The following is a 21,140-nucleotide window of genomic DNA, read 5'->3' on the forward strand; positions in this document are numbered from 1 at the left end:
TTGAAATACATTCTTATATTTTGTTCAAATTTTCCTTTTTTAATAAAGTATTGTTTCTATGCACAAGGACTATGTTTGAATCACTTAAACTAACATAACAATCTTCTTTGCATTTGTAGCACCTGTAATAAGCAGTTTGGGTAACATTAATGTTCAGTAATCTTGATTTACTGGAGTGATAAGCAATGTTCTGATTTATAGGACTAGTGACCAGTTATGTTCTAGTGCACTGTCCAGTAGGTGGCAGCATATACCCTTTTATAGCACAAGAAAGGAAAACAGAAGAAGTTCCAGCATGTATGTAGTCTGAGCTTTTGCTTAAGTGTTGTTGATGCGTGCGCTCTGTGTTGCTGGACATGTTGTGCTCTGCCGATCCTGCTGCCGGACAATGAAGTGCTTATTTTCTACACCACAAATGCCGTTGCATTCTGGATGGTGTAACCCATTGCTTTATTTTAGCAGATAGATGTTTTTTTTGTATTTTACTTCAAGCCAGTGGGTGGTTTATATGATCAATCATCTAAAGCACATACAAGGTTTGTAGGTTTGGCTAACTGCTACAATAACTTCTAGTTGCAACATCTTAACTGGATGTAATGCTAATACAGAGAAATATTGATTGCATTATCCTCACCCGTGTCCAATTTCTGAACTGCTGATTTTAATAATGCCCTCTCACGACAAAGGTTTAAAAACTAAGTGCTACACTTCAATATGATGGCTCATGTACACATTTAACATGCTCCATATATACTGCATGCACAATTATTAAGGCACGTGAGTATTTTTGTAAATGTTAAAAACTATGTTAACAGTCGTTTTCAAATTTGTCAAGAAGTCAGATAGTGAATATATATCTTCAAGTGTGTGGTTAAAATGATGCTTTTCAAATTACATTGGCTGTTTTTTTAAATAAATGCAGAATCTGCAGAAATGAGCACGACAAATTATTATTGAAGTTGGTGATAAGAGCATATAACTTGTGAAAAATAAAAACTAGGCACCATTTTAAACATTCTGTTGATTGAAAATAATAATATTTACTACAACTGTATTCAAACTTCAACAAAAACAACTGTTTTCTTTACATTTGTTACAAAATAAAACTGTTAATGTCTTTGAAACATTTCAAATCTAAAGTGTTTCTCAAATGTCCAATATAAGCTCCTTTTCTTTCAGTGAGGGTCAGAGGTCACTGTAGACTGATTTAGTTTCTGATGACTTCCCTGCTGACTCTGTGAGCTGTACCTTGTACGACTGTCCAAAGAGGCTCTTTGAGCTGTATTCCTTGCCATTAATGTAAATTATCTTCTTCAGTATTGAACAAAAGTCCACAAGGAGTAGTCATTTGCAACAATGAAAACTCTCCACACAGCTGTGTATTTATGTGGAAGCTGATATGAAATATAATGCAGGATCTTTGCTCAATGGGAATATGTGGGTGGTTCTTAAAAGAGCCGTTGTGGGGTGCTGCTCTGAGCACTATATGGTGGGTTGCCATGGGACTGCACATGGGGGGGGGGGCAAGGCGATCGTTCAGTGTTTCTAATTGGGGGATGGGATTTTTCTGTGCGGATCAGAACTGATCTCATTACTCCAGTCTGCAATACCCATTTCATGTGCTGAATACACTGTCATCCTCAGTGAATCCTGGGTTTGGCAAATACTGAGGTATCTCTGTAGGGGCAGGCTGAGAACTCAATGCTTTCTTTGAGATCCTGACAGTATTCAATTTTAAGTCTTAGGTCATGGCTAGTCATTGTTTCAGGTTTTCATTATACAAAACTGTTAGACTAGCTAGTTTGATCACTGGACCCTTTTGGATAACTTCAGTTTTTATGACTTGACACGCGACTGAATGCTTCCCTGATCAACCTCTTCTTTGAAGCTCAGTTGGTGCAGCTGTATACTCAAGCTAAGGTTCTCTCCCAACAAGATACTGCTTGCGACAGCAGTCTTGCCATTTTGCTGAGCCCAGACACCCTGTGAGGAGAGCTCATTTCGGCCGCTTCACGATCTTGTCCCTGCGGTCACTACCCACAGCTCGTATGCACATGTGCAATAGTTTTCAAACAAAACTGATATATCCAGACAGGGTCTGAAATTAACTTTTTCCACTGCCTGCCACTGTGGCAGGCAAGTAATGTTTTTGTCTGCCACTAAGATTTTTTTATCTGCCACTTTTTAAATATATGCACCAATTGAAAGAAAAAATATTTAGACATAATTTCATGTTAATAGTATTGTCATTTCATGTTTCATATCTTTGCACAAGAATTATTACATGTTATTACACAGTGTGATGACAATGCATTGAAGCATTGTATAATCAGCACTAAAACAGAATGTACTGAATGTACAAACTTCAACTCATTGTGACATATCTACATGAAATGAATGCTATAGAGCTGATGCTGACACCAATTTCAACAAATGATTTTCAGCCTCCGTAAAAAAACATAAACTATGTATGTCAATGTCAAAATAGGGAAACAGGAAAACTGGAAAACAGTTCATCTGTGTCTGTGTGCCCTACAATGCCTATGACATAGGGCTGGTCTTTGCGCATTCTTGTAACTACCCCTGTCTTCACCCCAACCATTACTGCCACACCATCAGTTGCACAAGCCACTAGCTTCTATCTCCACTGTCCTGGCTGCTCTCTGCTGCAAACACTGGTCATCATGGAGCTGATGGCGTTGGTGATGTGTTTAGCATCTGCTTTTTCAACTGACTGTATCCCAACAAAGATAATGTTTGTTTGTCCTGTCTGACAGATGTGCACATACAGAAGCTCCTGCTGTCCACTGAGCCGCCACTCAAAATAGACGGGAACCTGGACCCTGAGATGACCTGCCTGATCTTCTCCCTCTCCTGTTCCGCAACAAAGTGAACGAACACCTGGCACTGATAAGCGTTTCGGTGAGTCATGCTGACGTCTATTCCCTTCCTCTCATCAATTCTATCAAACAAGGAAGCACGTTTCTGAAATTCATTCATGGAGATAAGTTAGCTAGCTTCCTGCTTAGTTGACTTTGCTAACGATATCAGACATAACGTTAGCTCATCACTTTTGCTCTCCTTTCCTTATCAACAAGCTAACTTTAGCTAGCTAGTTAGCCAACTTAATTGTTTACTAGTAACATTTAAGTCAACTTTATATATCGTGGTGCGTTGACCAAAGGAAAGTGAACCAGGGTACTTACTCGCACATCCAGTTGTAGTCCGAAAATGGCCGTCTCTTTTTGGCAATGGCATGAGCATTTCAGAAGATGATGGCAAGCTTCTCCGTTTGTACCGTCTTCATAGAGGTGACAGCCCTCGCCGCTTTGCTCTCGGCAAGAGGGATCCCTCCTGCCCTTTTCCCCTGTATTAGTTGTTTACGTGTCTTAGATGATTCGTGGTCTTTTACGGCCTCCAGCTTCATATTTTTTGTCCTATAAACAAAAGAACCATCTCGTCTATTGATCGGTAATGTTAACGGCTGTGGCTCAGTGGGTAGAGTCGGTCGTCTAACAATGGGAAGGTTGGCGGTTCGATCCCAGCTCTGGCAGTGACATGCCGAAGTGTCCTTGAGCAAGACACTGAATCCCGAATTGCTCCTGCTGTTGTTCAGAGGTGTGTGAATGTGAACGAATGAGATTAGCTTATATTAATGGTCCCTCACTACATATCAACCTCTACCATAAGTGACTGAATGTGGTGTGAATGGGTGATTGTGACGGGTAATGTAAAAAAGCGCTTTGAGTGGTCAGAAAGACTAGGAAAGGTGCTATATGAGTACAAGTCCATTTACAAACTGAGCAGTGTATTTGCCCCTCCTGCTCATCGTGCACCAGCCAGTTGCGTCACTCTCCCGTTTCAACATCCATCCATTTAAGGTTGAAATACCTTTGCTCCTTTTTTCTTGTGATTTCTGCCCATGTTTAGTCGGCTTGTCAACATTTGAAAGATAACGCCACATTGCTAGCTAACAAACGCTATAAGACGTTGAAATGCGAGCCTAGGCAGCTAGTGAAGTTGATACAGTAAGGATTGGCTGGTATGTGTGGACGCATCTGTTTCTTTGTTTTAACTCGGTGAACTTCGACTGTCAATCAAAACAAAAACTGTTCTACAGTCAATAACATTGCGATTAAAGAGCCCAGTAGGTTTGAGTGACTGTCAAATGTGTGTCTCTATCCAATCATAGGGTTATATTTCTGAATGTGTCTTTCTGTCGTATAATTTCCCTCTCTGCCAAAGTGGCGGACGGCCTGACGATTTTACCCGCCCTAGCTCGCCAACGACCTGCATTTGGTTAGTGGTGGGTGCTAATTTCAGACCCTGTATCCAGATGTTGATGTTAGTCTAGTGTTGTTTTCTACTTGAGAATTTCTTCAAAACCAAAACCCGACTTGCATTACAGAAAAATGCTTGTCGACAGTTTCCATGATATCCACGATCAGGAGACCGTTCACAAACATTTTTCATACTTCTACAGTCAGATGTCTGCATCAAAAGTTTTATTTTTCATTGCATTGATGGCCTGAAATCCACTTTGTGGATCTGCCTAAGAAGTAATAAATATAAAGTTATCATTCATGGTTCCCTTGCAGCCATGCAACATGCAAGTTTGAAGAGATGTCTGGGGCAGCTGCTGAGACTTCTGCTTCAATGAACCATGGTAGGGCATCCACTCTTCATCATTTAGTTTTGTCAACTTTAACATTTTATATACTGTAGGAACACAGTCATGGGAAAAACAGTATCTTAATAACAGTTACAATATAGTGCAAGTAAAATGCATAAAATTCTAATGAATTCAGAGGTTTTTTGACATTTCATTGATTTCTCTTTCATTACCTCAAATCTATAAAGTCTGATGATAGTCCCGATGTGGCTACAACCAATCCTTGGGTCCTATAAAGAAAAGAGGCACCAGTCTTATTTTCATGTTCTCAAACATGACACATGTACTGTATTAGAAAAAGAAAGTGCAGTTTACCTTTACAAAATAACATTAAAATAACTGAGCTAGCCTCCAAAAATATTAGATTACCATTCATCATACTGTTGTCTCATCATGTTAATGTTACAATAAGTTACACAATGTTCTTTTTTTTGTCAACTTATAGTTACATGGTGTACCTTCCTCTCTTGGTGATGTACGTGTGTAGCTGCAGCAGGCTTTACAGTCTTCAATTATCCAGAATATGAATACAGGTTTTAGTTACAACTTCAGGACTGTGAGCAGCATGTAGCAGGATGTCTGTCATGTGCAGGTTTCTGCTGAACCAGACTGGGCCACCAGAGGGAGACTAACCGCCATAGGTACGCTTCAGATAACACTGTTCATCCTGTTTGGGTGGATTTAACAATGTTATATTTATTTTTCTTTTTTAAAGCTGTCACTTAGTTTATCATGGTTTATTTAGAGAATATTATAAATACTACAGGTTCAACATCAGCACCTCGATGTTCCCCTGGTGTTGTTTTACACACTCCCTGTCTCTGTCTCAGTTATTTGCCTCATCCTTGTATCTTCTGTTTATACGAAGCTGTCTGTTGTGGAAACAACTTGACATCAACGTTGTGTGTTGCATCCCTTCAAGTCATGCATTATATGTTCACCTTTAAATGTATGTAAGTATTTTATGTGAACTAGCCCTTTATGGCACCATTCAGTTTCCGTAGTGTAGTGGTTATCACGTTCGCCTAAAGGCTGATTTATACTTCTGCATCGAATCGACGGCGTAGCCTACGCCGTAGGTCCGCGTAGCTCCCGTACCTACGCAGAGGCCTACGCACGTAGCTGACGTGCACCTCCTCCAAAATGTAACTACGCGTAGAGCCGACGCGGACCGCAAGCTCTGTGATTGGTCCGCTCGACGGCTTTGTCTTTCCCACATTCACAGCGCTTCCGGGATCCCGGACATCGGCCGCACATCGACCGTGTATTTCATCTCCTCCTCTCTGTTCTTCATGTAATCATGTCTGTATGATAAACAGCAACATGTATCAGCTGTAGATTAACAGAACACGCTCTGAATCGATGTGGAAAAGTAAACAGAGATCGTAGCGGGACCGGAAGCAGGCGACCGGGTATCAGAGAGACCACACTGCCCTCAAGCGTTTCGGAGGAGAATTGCTGCGCGACACGGACACATCGACGCACAAGTATGTGGTGCTCATGTCCGCGTTAGCCCCTGCTGTGTAGGGGAGACGCAGAAGTATAAATCAGCCTTAACACGTGAAAGGTCCCCGGTTTGAAACCGGACGGAAACAGACTTCTTTTGTCTTCGGTGTTAAAGACCAAGAGGAACCTTATTTAAACAGTCTATGGGAGGAACATGACACAGGATAGTATGAGCAGGGATAACAGGACTGAACCACAACACTGCAGAATCCCTGCTGCACGGAGTTAAAGGCATTATCAATGAGTCTGCGTTCAAGTGAACCAATCATCAAACCAGCTTCATTATGACCCAGGGTAATAACATTTCTCAAATAAGATAAGATGATCCTACGGAAGAGGATTATGGCCACTGAAAAAAAAAAATGAAGGTCAATTTTTTTGTATTATTATTATCAATATTCTGAGAAAAAAGTCATAATTCTGAGATTAAAGTCAGAATCTTGTCTACTTTTAGTCTGAACTGAAATTAGTCAGAGGAAACAGGTTTTTTTTTTTAAAGAATCTCATTTTGAAAATATCCAAATCATTACTAATATGCTACATTTCCAATGGCTTTTATATTGAAATTCCAAATCAGTTGTAGCTGTAATTGGCACATTTTTAGGTTTGCTACTTTCAGTCTGAATCAAAACATATCAGTGGAAACTGAGATTTATTGTAATGCCAAATACATAATTACAAGGCACAGTTTTATATTTCAGGTGGCTTTTACTTTGAAAATCCACCAGAATTCTGACTTTTTTTTCAGAATAATAACAAGAAAAGAAATTTGACCTTTATTTTTATTTTTTCAGTGGCTCTAATCCTCTTCCGTATATTCCTTTATTTGTCCAGAAACAGGGAAATGTACAGTGTTAGAGCAGCAAGAGGAAAAACAAAGAGCTTATAAAATAGTAATTGTTAATAATTATTAGCAATTAAAAATGTAAATTCGTATTTTTGAGAAAAGTATGTACAAAACTAAATAAGGTCATTTACAATATATTTACAAAACCAGTGATACCGTTAGAAATGTGCACAGAAGTAACAAGTGAATAAAAACAACGATCAGAACTAAGAATGTGGGCAGATGTAATACTTTGGACTACTTTATTCCACAAAATAATATCATTTTTATTTTAAGGATTGTCCTCTTTTTATCATAAATCATTACTTGCCAAGGTTGTTTGTGGAAAGTAGTTTATTCTTATATTTGGTCTCTTACTTGAAGAATACCTGATGTAGTCTGAAAAATATCGTCCTCTGAAAGGCTGACACAGGTGAGCTGGCTGTCCTTTATTAACTCGAGAGCTCCTCCCTCTCAGGCAGCAGGAAAGCAGGCAAGTGAGAGGGAGAAACGGGGGGGGGGGGGGGGGCTTCTACTGGCCATAAATAAACTGCCTCTCCTTCGGGGAATCTATAAACTGAACACTGATATGCCCTTGTATTTTCCCTTGTATTGTTTTTTCTTATATTAAGTCCAGACCTAATTAAAGCTGCTGCTGGTAGGAATGGTGTAAAAAACGTTACTTTTTTTTCTGCTGGGTTTGGAGAAAAGATCATAAAACCCATCAGTACTCATCTGTTAGGGAAGTAATCTGAGATTATGGCGAAATCTCTGTGTTTTCCAATGCCTTTATATCAAGCAATGCTATTCCCCTCTTTCCCATTATCACGGACCAATCAGAGCTACTCCAATGATTTTTTTGTGGGCGGGGTTATGGGAGCGGAGAGGGGAGGGGTAGTGTTGACATTTTAAATCTCTCTCAGAAGAACTGATGTTTATGTCACGACTACCAACAGCAGCTTTAAATGCACTTTAAGACATTGTCATTCATTTCAATATTTCAAAATGATGTACTGTTAATTATTGTCATGGCAGCTGTTTCCCCTGGCAGTTCTATGCAGGATGTAACCATATGTTGTATTTATTTGTTCTTACATTTGTACATTTGTAAGAAATGTTTAATGAAAAAAAAACAATTGTTTATGAAGCGCCATAAACGGAAGTCATCACAACCTTTGACCCCATGGTTCGACTTGTTAAAGACATACGTTCTTTATCAAAAACATCTTGTAGCATATTTAAATAAAGTAATATATAATAATAGAACTTGACCTTTATTCCAATCACAGATTTGATTAATGCTAAAGACGCATTAAGACAACTCAAGGCATTAAATAAAACCTTTATTTAATTTTTAACAAACTATGTTATGTTATGTGCAGAAAGACATGAGGATATGAAGATTATTTAACAAGTTAGATATGAATACATTGACTCTTTACAATGATTGGTTACAAAGTAAAATCTATTTATCAAAACATTATATTTAAGTAGACGATAAACAGAAAAATATAAAGGTCCTTTAACTTGGACTTGTTAAGTTCATGCAGTTCAGCCCCTTTGTGTTGCAGTGGACGGGATCTATTGGCCTACCGCAAAAAAAGTCATGTATTTCTTGAATTTAGGGGTCATCATCAGGGCCTCTCCGTTCTTTGTTTCATCTGTCACCAGCTCGAGGAGACAGTCTGCCACCTGAGACACACTGCAATAAACATGTACAGTTAGAAATGGAATGCACATGGTCTTAATGATGTAACCTGCTGGACATCATGTGATTTACAGAACAGTACATTCTTTTTGAGCTTGTGTACTTTAAGGAAGTCACTGTTGTAGCAGCTGATGTGATGCAGACTGCACAAAAGATGAACACGAGCATTATAAGGACAGAAAAAGTTACCTTAACATCCCAAACTTCTCAGCCATTTCTTTGGTTGCATCAGCCAGGTGGGACAAATTCCCCAGCCTGTCTAAAATGTTGGAGAACAGTTCAGTTTGGACAAAACTTGGACAAACAGCGTTGAGCCGAACACCGTAGCCTGATGCAGTCGACGCCGCCTGGGGAAAGAGAGAAGAAGTTTCAGGTAACCTCAGAAACACAGCGGCCATTTTCATTTGATGTCAGGGTCCACTATCAGGACTATGAGGGGACTTTTCTAATCTGTGCTCTCTGTGGAACTCTTAACATTCAGACACTCCTTATATTTAATCACGTTAATTAGAAATGTGTGTCTCTCTGTCATATCATGTAAAGCTTTACGATTATTCTAGCTTACAGCTCATTTCTGATTTCTGCATATTACATTATATTATATAATTATCTTTGTTACATTGTTAATGTTATATTACATTATTATTGTTTACTTCAACTTATAGCTATATTATAAACCCATATTTATGTATTATATTGCTTAATCTTTCAGAACCAAACAATAATCTCACCATGTCATCCTGTCACTACTGAATCATTTTTAATAAGAGAAGATAAGATACTCCTTCATTCGTTTATATCTTAAATTTGTAAATTTGTATTCTCTTTATTTATCTATTTTTATTTTGACTTATTTTTATTTTACTTTTTGAAACTTGTTGAGCTTTTTCTTGACTTGGCTCTTAAGTCTTGGTTTTGATCTCCTCTGCACATTTCTATAGAAAGAGGTTAATCTTCATCTCTCTGATATGATCAATCAATCAATCAATCAATCAATCAATCAATCAATCAATCAATCAACCTTTATTTATATAGCACCTTTCATACAAATCAAATGCAACCCAAAGAGCTTTACAGCGATGAAAAACTGAGTAGATAAATTTAAATAAATAAATAAAAATAAGATAAACAGTTCAAATTAATAAAACAATAAAGCAAAATTTAAATCAATATAATAGTAAAAAGTAAGTAATACGATTGTAAAACCCTACATAAAGCCAGACTGAATAAATACGTTAAGTCTCAGTATCTCTGTCAGCTCCCCTCAGATCCTCCGGCAGGCTGTTCCATAGTTTAGGAGCGTAGTGGCTGATAGCAGCATCAACAAATGTTTTTGTTCTCCTATAAGGAGTATAAAATATAAAAACTTACCGCCATGGCTCGAGTGAAACCAATCACACCATGCTTCGTAGCTGTATATACAGGGCAGCTTGGCAGAGGACCGAGACCTGCAGGATGTGGATTAAGTCAATGAACAGAGCTGTTGATGCTTGAAACATTGTTCTCAAAGGAGCTGCGCTCATAACTGCTGGATTCACACCTGCCCCATAAATGTGTCTCATAAATGTGTCTCATGAATCCTTTTAGCCTTGTAGAATTGTTAGTTCCTGCTAGTCCCTGTTCTGTCTCTGAAATGTTCACTTGTTGTCTTGTCTTTCACTCTGTTGTGTATATTGTGTACGGTATTGTCGTGTCTCTCACCCGTCTTGTATCGTTACGCAACACTTCAATAAAATAAAAAATGAAAGACTTGTTGTTATTAAACTTCACAGAAAGCTTTGTCCACTGAAGAATAGCATACATCTGGGAGCCTTCTGTGACATAGATCTTTGATCTGTAGTGATTTTGTTTTGAGGCTCATGATGAGTACACGTTAAGGCATTTCCTCTTTCAGCCAAAGCACATTTTGAAGATGAGGGCATCACTTCTCCCACTGATTTGCACAATGATAGTATGAATCGTTTACAACCAAACTCCTGGAACACAGGATCATCCTCAGTCAAAGCTTCCTTCATTAACAACAACAGGTGACAGGTTGCAGGTATTTATTCCAGTGTTGTTTTCAGGATGATTCAAAAACAGATAGCTATCAAAGCACCAGGTCATGTTTCAAACAGGAATATAAGTTATTCAGAAACTCAAAGTTTCTGTGTAATGCTCAAACTAGTTCATGAAACTAAGTTTTTCACTAAATCATGATCTTTGACATGATCCTGATCTAGAGTTTTGATCCTAAAACTGTATAAAGAAATCTGTATTTTAGGTATAACAGATGTTTTCTTTAAGAGGCTTTACCTGCCATGGACGCTGTGTTGACGATGACACCTCCGCGACCTCCATTCAACTTGTTCATGTGCTCCAGAGCCAGGTAAGTCCCCCTGATGACACCCATCTACAACAACAAGCAGGGAGGTGTGACTCTGATGTTGACAGCAGGAATCTTTGTGTCTTGTTGATGAACACTTTGACAGCAGCTTTTCTTTCTTTGACAAACATTATGAACAGAGTCGTTGGATGCAATATGAGACCTGCTGAAAGTAGGTTTAAGATGTCTGCACACATTAACTGCCAGAATAAAGCAATGTTTTATGTTTTCTGTGGTGCAAGCAGTGATTTATGAATCACTACCATCTCAATGTGTTATGTAATTTCCCTTGTTGCAGCTGTGCAACTGGATACAAGTCCCTGGTATAATCTCTACCAGATGCAGTTTGTTAGTCTTTGTGTGTTTCTCACAAGGTTTATGGAGACGCTTTTCTCCCATGTGGTCTCATTTAAGATGCCAGCATTGTTGCACAGGATGTCCATTCCCCCAAAGGTCTCTGCAGCTGTCTGGAAGGCAGCTTGAGAGAAGAAAACACAACATGGGGTTAACTTTTCACTTTATTCTGGTCTTTAAATGCATCACAGCTGACGAACACTTTCTAGAGAAGCTTTAATCACTGTGAAACTGCATCTACTTTTTATCATATTATTTTAGCCTGTACATATTAGTCATGCCTATTTGTTGTTCTTTTGTATTTATAGCTGATGTTATTGTTATTATTTTTATTTTATTTTTATTTTTAGATCTTATTCTTATGCCTTGTGCAAAGAGAGCACAGTTTACCTAAGTCAAATTCCTTGTGTGTTCAAGCATACCTGGCCAATAAAGCTGATTCTGATTCTGATCAGTTCATTTGTTAAGATAGTTCAACACCAGAAAATGAATCTGGAATACAGAGATATCCAGATGAGGACATAAGTCAAATAAAACCTTCCACCACCTCCAGCCTATTCAGGTGATTATTCTGCTTCTCTTCACTCCTGTGTAAGGTTGCAAAGGGGTGGAAAGTTTCCGGTAAATTTCCATAGGAAGTTAAGCTGGGGATTTTTTGGGAAATATTCCAAATTGGAAACTTTCCATGGGAATTATGGGAATTAACTGGGAATTGAGAGTAAACATAAATATTTGTTTTGTTATAAGCAGACATCCATCCTAAATAATACAATTAAAACAGATTTATTTGTAAGTAGAACTTTATCAAGTGTTAAATATTTTATTGAACAATCAATTCTTTCATTGAAGAACAAAAACATGAAGTTGAGTTAAATATTACTCATCCCCCCAACTGTTTAAGTCAGGATTATACAAAAATATATTTACCCAAACTATATTTATGTTCCCTATTAAGAGCCAACCTTCAATTTACTAAATTCCTTCTTCATTCCCATTAATTCCTGTTTATTCCTGTTAATTCCCATGGAAAGTTTCCAACTTTGAAAATTCCCCAAATTTTGCCACCCTACTCCTGTGTTAGTAAACTGTACAGCTGCTGAATGTTAACACAAAACAATAATTAACATGCCTATAACCATTTATTATTTACAATAACTAACAATACCCAAACCAGTGAGTCAGGAATAAGTGTCCAACTTAACCCTGTAAGTCCTAAATCATCGAATTCCAGTAAAACTCTGACAGATTAAAAAAAGAATGTAGATGACATATGGAGTAGTAGGAGTTCAGTTTTGTAAGATATTGGACACACTAGGTGTTTGTGTTTTAATGGTTCCATAATCTGTCTGACAAACACAAGCATACACAAGACGTTTCTGTTACCGTTTAAAGCGCTTCACAGAGATATTATCACCACCCAAAAACATTAACCAAAGAAGAGGGCTGTTTTCAAACCTCCTACTATACCAGCAGTACGTACTGATGTGGTCTAAATTCAGTATGTAGTATTTGATCAAGAGCTAAATCTGCAGTATACCAAAACTCCCCGGATGTTGAACTGATTCAGGAACATGTCTTAGTCTGCAGCGGACCAGTCCCCCTCACTTACTGTTTCCCACAATGCACAGCACTAACTTCTCCTTTTTTCCGTATATGACAGGGGAACTCAGTTTTTAGTTGCTGTGAAAATTATTACATTCCATATAAACCACTTCTTAACTTTTTAAATCATCAGTAATGCTAAAGAAGCAGTTCATCTATCAGCTTGGTCGTTGTTTACTTCTGCTTTCTGAAACCTGAAATCCAGCAACGCCTGACCCAGCATCCTGCAGACCAGATCCAACAGAACAGACTGACTACAAACTACCTTCAAACACTACATTTGTAGGCGCCCCCTGCTGGTTCTACGACCAGCAGGGGGCGCCACACTGGTTGCTAAAAGAAGTTTGGTTGTACGGAGCTGGATGAGAAGAAGGCCTTACTTCTAACTGTTTTTAAATGTGTTTTTGCCCTTGGAAATATTTTACTATTAAGTCACTGGTCTCCCTTGTTAGTCCAGGTCTCCTTCAACACAGCTGGAGTGTCATGATTTAAATTCTGGTTCTATGTAGACTTAGATTCAGAATAAATTACAGTATGTCTTCGAGCATAGCTACATGACATTGACAAGTCACTGCCACAGCAACCTGTCTACCAGGATACCAATGTAACAACCACAGACTGTACAAAAAGATGGACAGCACAACTGCTCCCCAAAAGTAAAGCCAAAATATTTAAATCTCCCCCTGCGGTGTAGATTTTTAAGCCTCCATTATACTGAAGTGACATGGGTCAAACTAGAACATGTCAAATAAGTCCTCAAACACACTTACTGTCATGTAAGATGAGTAAGTTAAACGTATAATTTTGTTTGCAGAAGAGGCATGACGCCAATCCCATGGCTCAACCAGCCATATCTCTTCAGCACAGGGATTCAAATATGCCTCCAGCATAACGTGTCTGTGGCCCTCAGGGGGGAGGAGATGGAGGCATGCTGCCGTCCCGGGACTTTCGGGGGGCAGGGCCTGCAATGCTGAACGTGTCTGATTGGTAGATTAACCTCAGTGTTTTTATTATGCCCGGTGTGAATTGGCAGCTTGTAACAGTAGTCTTCTCTCAGCCCACCATAAATGTGTCTCTCCCGGTGTTCCGGTTTTAAAAGTGACCCTGTAAACTGGAGACCTTCAGCTGAACGTGTCAGTGTTTGTGGAGTTTACACAGCTGTTGAAACACAGAGGGAGTTCCTGGGAATGCAAACTAGTTCAGTTTTTATTAAGATTTCAAAATATCCTCATCAGATATTTAATGATCGTCTAAAGACGTTTATGAGGGATGCATCCGGCTGAGAGTCTCCAGTTGACAGGGCTGCTGTTTAAACCAAAACACCGGTCGATCTCTGTCACGGCTTTTTGAGTTCAAAAGGATTTTAAAGCCGTGTTGAAACGTCTTTGCTACTCGCGCTTATCTCCTCTCACGTGTTGATTCAGTGAATCCATCTGTGATGAAATATAGCACCATCTAAAACAGACCAGCTGAGTCTCTTCATGCTAACAGGCTAACTGTTGTGTTGCTCATAACGATAACTGCCTGTCCGTCTGCTTCTATGGTGTCATCTGTGATGAATGGCATTCCTCTTTGTTTTACTGCCCTCTACTGGTCTGGTGTTGTAGTGCAGTTACTTTTCTTCCTCCATATGTCACTGGCCTGATTTACACAATCTACCCGGGACTTCAGCCCACGGTTGAAACGCAGACAACATTGGGGGCACAAGAACCTTTTAGTTCAGGGGAAAGTAGTTCTGGGGGCTAAAAGAACCAGAACCCTTGGTCCAAATGCACCTCCTGAAGGGGATTTGTCTTGGACCACAGTACCAGCTCCTACCTCGATGTCATGGTGCCGTCATCCTTTAAAGGGTCTGTAGTTTTCAGTGTCCTCTCTTAAAGCCTGAGTTTCTGCAAACATAAATTCAAAGCTCCTCTCTGAGCCTCGGTTTATCATTAACAGAGGCAGACACTGTTTGGTTAATGACTGACGATACCTTAAATGATCTGAAGACTTTGACCTTAATCTTGTCTTGATACCTGCAGAGAGATCTCGCTGTGTTCTCCTCTCACTGTCAGTGACAATATATATGCACATAGTTTCTCACACTTTACACTGTAATTAATGAAACTGTATACCAGCAAACAAACCAGGGCACAACATGTTCCTCTGTGTCCCTCTGTGTTTCTCTCTCTCTGTGTGTTTACCTTTAGTCTGCTCCTCAGATGTAATATCACAGGTCAGGAACAAAGTCTTGCCCTGCCCGTGCTGCTTGGTGAGAGCCTCATGTAAACTCTTCCCTGCAGTTTCATTCACATCCAGGATGGCGACCTGCATGGGAACATGACGATGACACAAGCAGTCATTAACAAGTCCAGTCCAGCTGGAGGACTAGGTGTCTGAGGAGCTGATCTGGGCTACTCTCTCATCTAGCTGATGTTTCTTTGCTGCGACCGGTGCTTGATACAGGCCCCGACTGCAACACATCACCCTTTCATCTTGGTGTGTTACTGAGCTGTGTGTGTGATTGTGTGTGTGTGTGTGTGTGTGTGTGTGTGTGTGTGTGCGTGCATGCATGCGTGCGTGTGTGTGTGTTTGTTTGTGTGTGTGTTAGAGCTGGATCAGGCTTGGACCAGCTCTTAGTAATGCTGCTTAGACTGCTGGGGGGAACTGGCACACTGACACACTGGGATCCTATCTCACCCCCTTCCCCCCAACTCTCCCTGTCCCATTAAAGTTACTAACCATAGACCTTTCTGGAGTCCCTGAGCTCCCTTGTCTCGTAGGTTCCTCTGAGCTGCCGTAGACGTCCTCCTGCTGTGGACGTTCCAGACTCCAGCTGATACGGACGTGCTGGACTCCAGCGCAACAGCTACTACTACTCGTCTCATCACTATCACCGCTCCCTCTCTCTCTTATTCTCCTCTATCCCTCTTTCAGGACCCAACTTGGTCGAGGCAGATGTCTGTCTAACATGAGTCTGGTTCAGCTCGAGGTTTCTGCCTGTTAAAGGAAGTTTTTCCTCTCCGCTGTAACTAGCTAAATACTGTGAGGTGCAATGCTCATGGTGGATTAAGGTGGGGTCAGACTGAGTCTTACCCTGTCTTGGTGTTGGGTCTCTATTCATAATTTGACATAGAGTGGTCTAGACCTGCTCTGTTTGTAAAATGTCAAAGATCAATCAATCTTTATTTATATAAATAGAGATTGATTGATCCAGTTTGTTATAAAAATCTTCCCTTCTACGTTTATGGTTCTGGTCTCCCTCTTGATTCCCTGTTCTTCTTTAATCACTCTTCTCTTTCGTCCCCTGGTACCTTGGGGAACAAAACAATTTTTTGCACAGATATAAATGGACTGACTTTAAAATTGAGACCAACCAGCTGAGTGTAGGGGTTTCCAGCTGTGTCCAGCTCTTCAGTGGGGTTCTTATTTATTATTGTTGGGGTGACTCCTGGGGGGATACTGATCCTTTTTAATGTTTCTCTCCCTCGTCCCTTGTGGAACATAATATACACTACCAGTCAAAAGAACATGTGTGGAATTATTGAATGAACCAAAAAGTGTTAAACAAAGCAGAATCTGTTTTATATTTTAGATTCTGTAAAGTAGCCCCCTTTTTCCTTCATGACAGCTTTGCACACTCTTGGTATTCTCTCAGTCTGCTTCATGAAGTGGTCTCCTGGAATGGTTTCTAATGAACATGAGCATTGTCAAGAGTTCATTTGTAGAATGACTTGCCTTCTTAATGTGTTTGACACCATCAGTTGTGTTGTTCAGAGGTAGGGTTAGTACACAATGGATAGTCCTATTTGACTACTGTTGTAATCCAGATTATGGTCAAACCAGATTATTTCATAGTTTTGATGTCTTCAGTATTAATCTACAATGTTGAAAAAATTAAAATAATAAAAACCCTTGAATAAGAAGGTGTGTCCACACTTTAGACTGGTAGTGTATGTATTATGGTAATGTGTTTTTTTATAAACTGTGGTTTGAACTTTATGATTACTTTAGAGGATGAAGCTGCCTTCTTTGTAGTTTTGTTTAAATGATCTTTTATTAATTATTTTCGTAATGTTATAATTAAAATTGTACAGTGTTAATTAGTTATCTTTCAAACTTGATGTATATGACCTGCTTGTACTTTTAATCCTCATGCCTATACAAGACAATGATCTGGGGTCTAAAAGGCCTTAATGAACTCTAATGTTAATGTAACCTTATATAGGCATAGAAAGATAAACACCTCTGACAGACAGTGTACACATTTTAAAAATCAGAGTAAGGACTCATGCTGAGAGACCACAGACAGACTTCCTGTTGTTGTTCTGACTAAACACAGCATTACTAACACCAACATGATGGGAAGACGTTGCAAAACCAGGCTTGATGGTAGGAAGCCGTAACCTCTGAAGGTATCAGTCACCTCTTTCCTGCTCTCTTGTTTTATTTTGGACATTTCTAAGTTTCAGCAGACACACGACACAGGTCTGAAAAGAATAAAGTCAACGCAGTGGAGGAAAAGACATCCTTACTGCTAACCTGTAACGGATGTCTGGCTCAGAAACAGTCACTGTTCCGTTATGTAATGCATTAATCACTCATCTGTTTACCATATGCTGACTTCTTCAAAGAACCACTCCTCTGTCATGAATCTTTCTTTTCTATTTTTACTGTTTGACAAAGTTATGTAAGGGTTGTTCTTCAGAACACATGGTTACAGATATTCCCACAGCGAGTATAAACTCCAGACATCTGTACTCAAAGTCAGAGGAGGGTTATTTTCTATTCATGTTTTGGTGACATTAAAAACAACATACAAACTGCTTCTTCTAAACAGCCTGAGCATGGCCTCCAGCGCTCCATGTCAGCACCTGTGTCAGACCAGACTTCAGGCTGTTTGTGGCTCTAAAGTTGTTCCCACCTCTCTTTGCTCATGTTACACATAGATCTATATCTCTTTGGAAGAATGAAATTATAACAACTGTAAACTGAACATTACGTTTCATATGATAACAAGGTCTAAGTCCAGGAGTCAAATCAATCAATCAAAGCAGGTCTAGACCAGGGGTTCCCAAACCTTTCAGCCCTAAAATATAGGTCTCTGGTTGATTGGTTCAAACTGTCTAAGGCATTAAAGTGGTTTGAACAGGTTTCTGTACTATCAGTCTATCTCAGAAACATTACTGTACATCAAAGACCTGATACTCTACAGCAGGGGTTCCCAAACTTTTCAGCCGGAGACCCCCAAATACTCCCAACCCCCACTGTCCCTCAAAGTGATTTAATGTGTCTTCATTTAAATGGTCTGCAGAAAATGACCCTACCTTTCTGAGCATGTGTCTGTGTTTCCTGTGATGTTATGAATAAACCTGCTGCTACTGATGCTTTGATAATTAACTGTTCACAAACCCTAAACTGAGGAGTCATCTGGAAACAAAGAAAGGCAGAAAACTCATTACACTTTATATTTTCAAGGTTTTATTTCAAGGTTATCTACTATTTTGTGTCCATATTTTTACTATAATGGGTAAAATGTACTAATTTTCGATAACTTTAAAAAAAAAAAAAAACATTCTGGAAGAAATCTCACAACCCCCCATTTTTGTCTTGTGACCCACACTTTGGGAACCCCTGGTCTAGACCACAATGTCAAATTATGAACAGAGACCCAACACCAAGACAGGATAAGACTCAGTCTGACCCCACCTTAATCCATCATGAGCATTGCACCTCACAGTATTTAGCTAGTTACAGCAGAGAGGACAAACTTCCTTTAACAGGCAGAAACCTCGAGCAGAACCAGACTCATGTTAGACAGCCATCTGCCTCGACCAAGTTGGGTCTGGACAAGCCTCACACAGGCTCCTGGGCGGCACCTTCAGGAGTATATCTTTATCTTCCTCTTAGGTTCAGCAGAAAGTCACCAAATTATACGGTTCATCAATATTCTAATAAACTGGTTGACAATGGAAATAGTGAGAAAAATGAACTGTCCTGTTTTGAAGCAACGAACAAGGAATAATGTAGAAACTGACTCAAAAAAGTTGGTTATAGAAAATCTGAGACACAAGTTGATTCATAGTGAGAGAAATCAAAACAACCAGAAAAGAGCTGGACAGAGAGACAGACATGAGTTTAATAAAGTGGTGTGAAAGAAGGGGATAATAAACATTGAACAGGCTACACTGTGTTACCATGTGAATTTACATTAGCAGAATAACAGGCTGTAAATAGGATAATTAACCAGGGATGCATCATAATAAGTATGTATTGTTACTCATCATACAAACAATGGGCTTATTTCACTAACTTTACCTTGGCACCGTTCTGCACGAGGATCTCCGTGAAGGCTCTCCCGATGCCCATGGCTCCTCCGGTCACCACAGCCACTTTACCGTCCAGCGCCATGACAGCTTTCAGTCTGAGAGGAGAGGAGGAGGAGGAGGCCGGCTGTAAGATCCTGCAGGGAGAACAAACACTAGGACAGGAGGGGAACAGTCACCGTGTACTTGTAGACACCAGCAGACACCGCCCACCTGGAGATACACACTGCGCGTCACGGTCCACGGTCACTGCGCGTCACGGTCCACGGTCACTGCGCATTGGCTCTCACCCATCAGTCTGTGGAGTTTTATCAACAGTCTCTCAAACAACAAGGAGACACTTTGACCCTCTCCCTTCCAGAAACAGAAGTGTAACATATATGTCTCAGTCAGAAACCCACTCCCACGGGCTTCTCGATATGAGCCTGGATCAGCCCTGGTCCAGTTCACCCAGTTTAACGCACCAGCAGCTGTAACCAGTCACAAGAGTCCAGAACCAATCAATAACAGGGTTAGTGTTTATGTAAGCAGACTCCTGAGAAAGAAAGCACAAGAAGGTGAATTTATAAAACCCTGTGTAATGGAGTTTGGATTAATATCAGTCCCATGTTCAGACCTCCTCTTCAGACTGACGTTCATACCGCGGCCACTAGATGGCGATAGAGTTCTGTGTGACTGTAGCTCGTCTTCATGGAAGCACAGAAACTGACGACTGCTGGGTTACAAACAATAAATGAACCCCAGCATTCACACACACTCTCACCTCCATCTCCACCGCAGTGGGTTTTTAAAAGTCAATTTAAGACTTACCTTTTTAATCTGGCTTTTCATTTGGAGGAATGTATTTTTAGCCATGGACTGCATTATTATTTTAATCATTGCTTTAACATTTATTTATCTTATTTTATTATTTATTTATCTATTTGTTTCTTGTATTCTTCTGATCTTGTTAACGCTACCTTATTTTTTAACTTTTCTTTCCACTCTTACTTATTTTATTAATTTTACTGTATTGATTTTATTTTATTTTTAAAAATATTTTATTTACAATCATGCCTTTTATAATAATGCCTAAAATAATCTCTATTTAAGACCTAGACCATACTATGTCAACTTATGAACCGAGACCCAACCCCAAGACAGGATCAGACTCAGTCTGACCCCACCTTAATCCACCATGAGCATTGCACCTCACAGTATTTAGCTAGTTACAGCAGAGAGGACAAACTTCCTTTAACATCTATATGCAACACTAATTATAATAAAAATAAAAATAAAATAAATGAATAAAGAAAAAATAACTAAGAAAATGCTGAACGAGCTAAGGAAACGCTCTCATGATAATTTAATGAGGAAACACTGGAGGTAAAATAAGATGTTAAAACTCAACCCAGGAAATTAAAATCACCAAAATACATTAATAAAATAATAAAACACTAAAATATCACACCATTAAAATAAAATAAGATGCTATACTTACAAAATAGAATAAATAGTACATAAATAAATAAAAAAGAATAAAATGTACCAAAATTTGAACTAGATAATAAATGAACAAACAAATAAATAAATAAATAAATAAAACTGTTATTAGAATGAATGAAACTCAGTTGAAAGAGAGACTAAAAAGGTAGGTCTTGAGTTTGCTTGATAACAGCTTATTAGTATACTTAATGTTTACTGATTTTTAAAGTGTTTCCTCAGATCCTCGATGAGAGCCTTCTCAACAGTTCTTGATGCTTCTTCATCTCTGACAACAGAAGAAAAGTTAAAATGGTTTATTGTATAATGGGGTTCAG

At 39.3% G+C, this 21,140-nt stretch overlaps 1 protein-coding gene across 1 annotated transcript; it reads right to left on the reverse strand.

Annotated features, from left to right (window-relative positions):
- Window positions 1-8,332: 8,332 nt before the first annotated feature.
- zgc:56585 (uncharacterized protein LOC393297 homolog) lies at window positions 8,333-19,595 on the reverse strand. The gene is made up of 7 exons (XM_034683825.1): window positions 19,334-19,595; window positions 15,220-15,343; window positions 11,449-11,555; window positions 11,008-11,104; window positions 10,084-10,160; window positions 8,902-9,059; window positions 8,333-8,706 (listed from the first exon to the last, which is right to left on the reverse strand). The coding sequence occupies exons 1-7, from the start codon at window positions 19,424-19,426 to the stop codon at window positions 8,586-8,588; spliced, it is 777 nt and encodes a 258-aa protein (XP_034539716.1). The 5' UTR covers window positions 19,427-19,595; the 3' UTR covers window positions 8,333-8,585.
- Between the last annotated feature and the right edge of the window lie 1,545 nt (window positions 19,596-21,140).

This window comes from Notolabrus celidotus, chromosome 5 (assembly GCF_009762535.1).
Source record: "Notolabrus celidotus isolate fNotCel1 chromosome 5, fNotCel1.pri, whole genome shotgun sequence".
Classification (NCBI taxonomy): Eukaryota; Metazoa; Chordata; class Actinopteri; order Labriformes; family Labridae; genus Notolabrus; species Notolabrus celidotus.

What these genes read in the sequence shown, in the direction of transcription:
- zgc:56585 (XM_034683825.1), bottom strand. Translation starts at nt 19,426, where the DNA reads ATGGCGCTGGACGGTAAAGTGGCTGTGGTGACCGGAGGAGCCATGGGC. An exon ending in ATCTGAGGAGCAGACTAAAG is followed by an intron (nt 11,556 to 15,219) that starts GTAAACACACAG and finishes TCTTCTCTCAAG; the next exon opens with CTGCCTTCCAGACAGCTGCA. An exon ending in GAGAAGTTTGGGATGTTAAG is followed by an intron (nt 8,707 to 8,901) that starts GTAACTTTTTCT and finishes TGTTTATTGCAG; the next exon opens with TGTGTCTCAGGTGGCAGACT.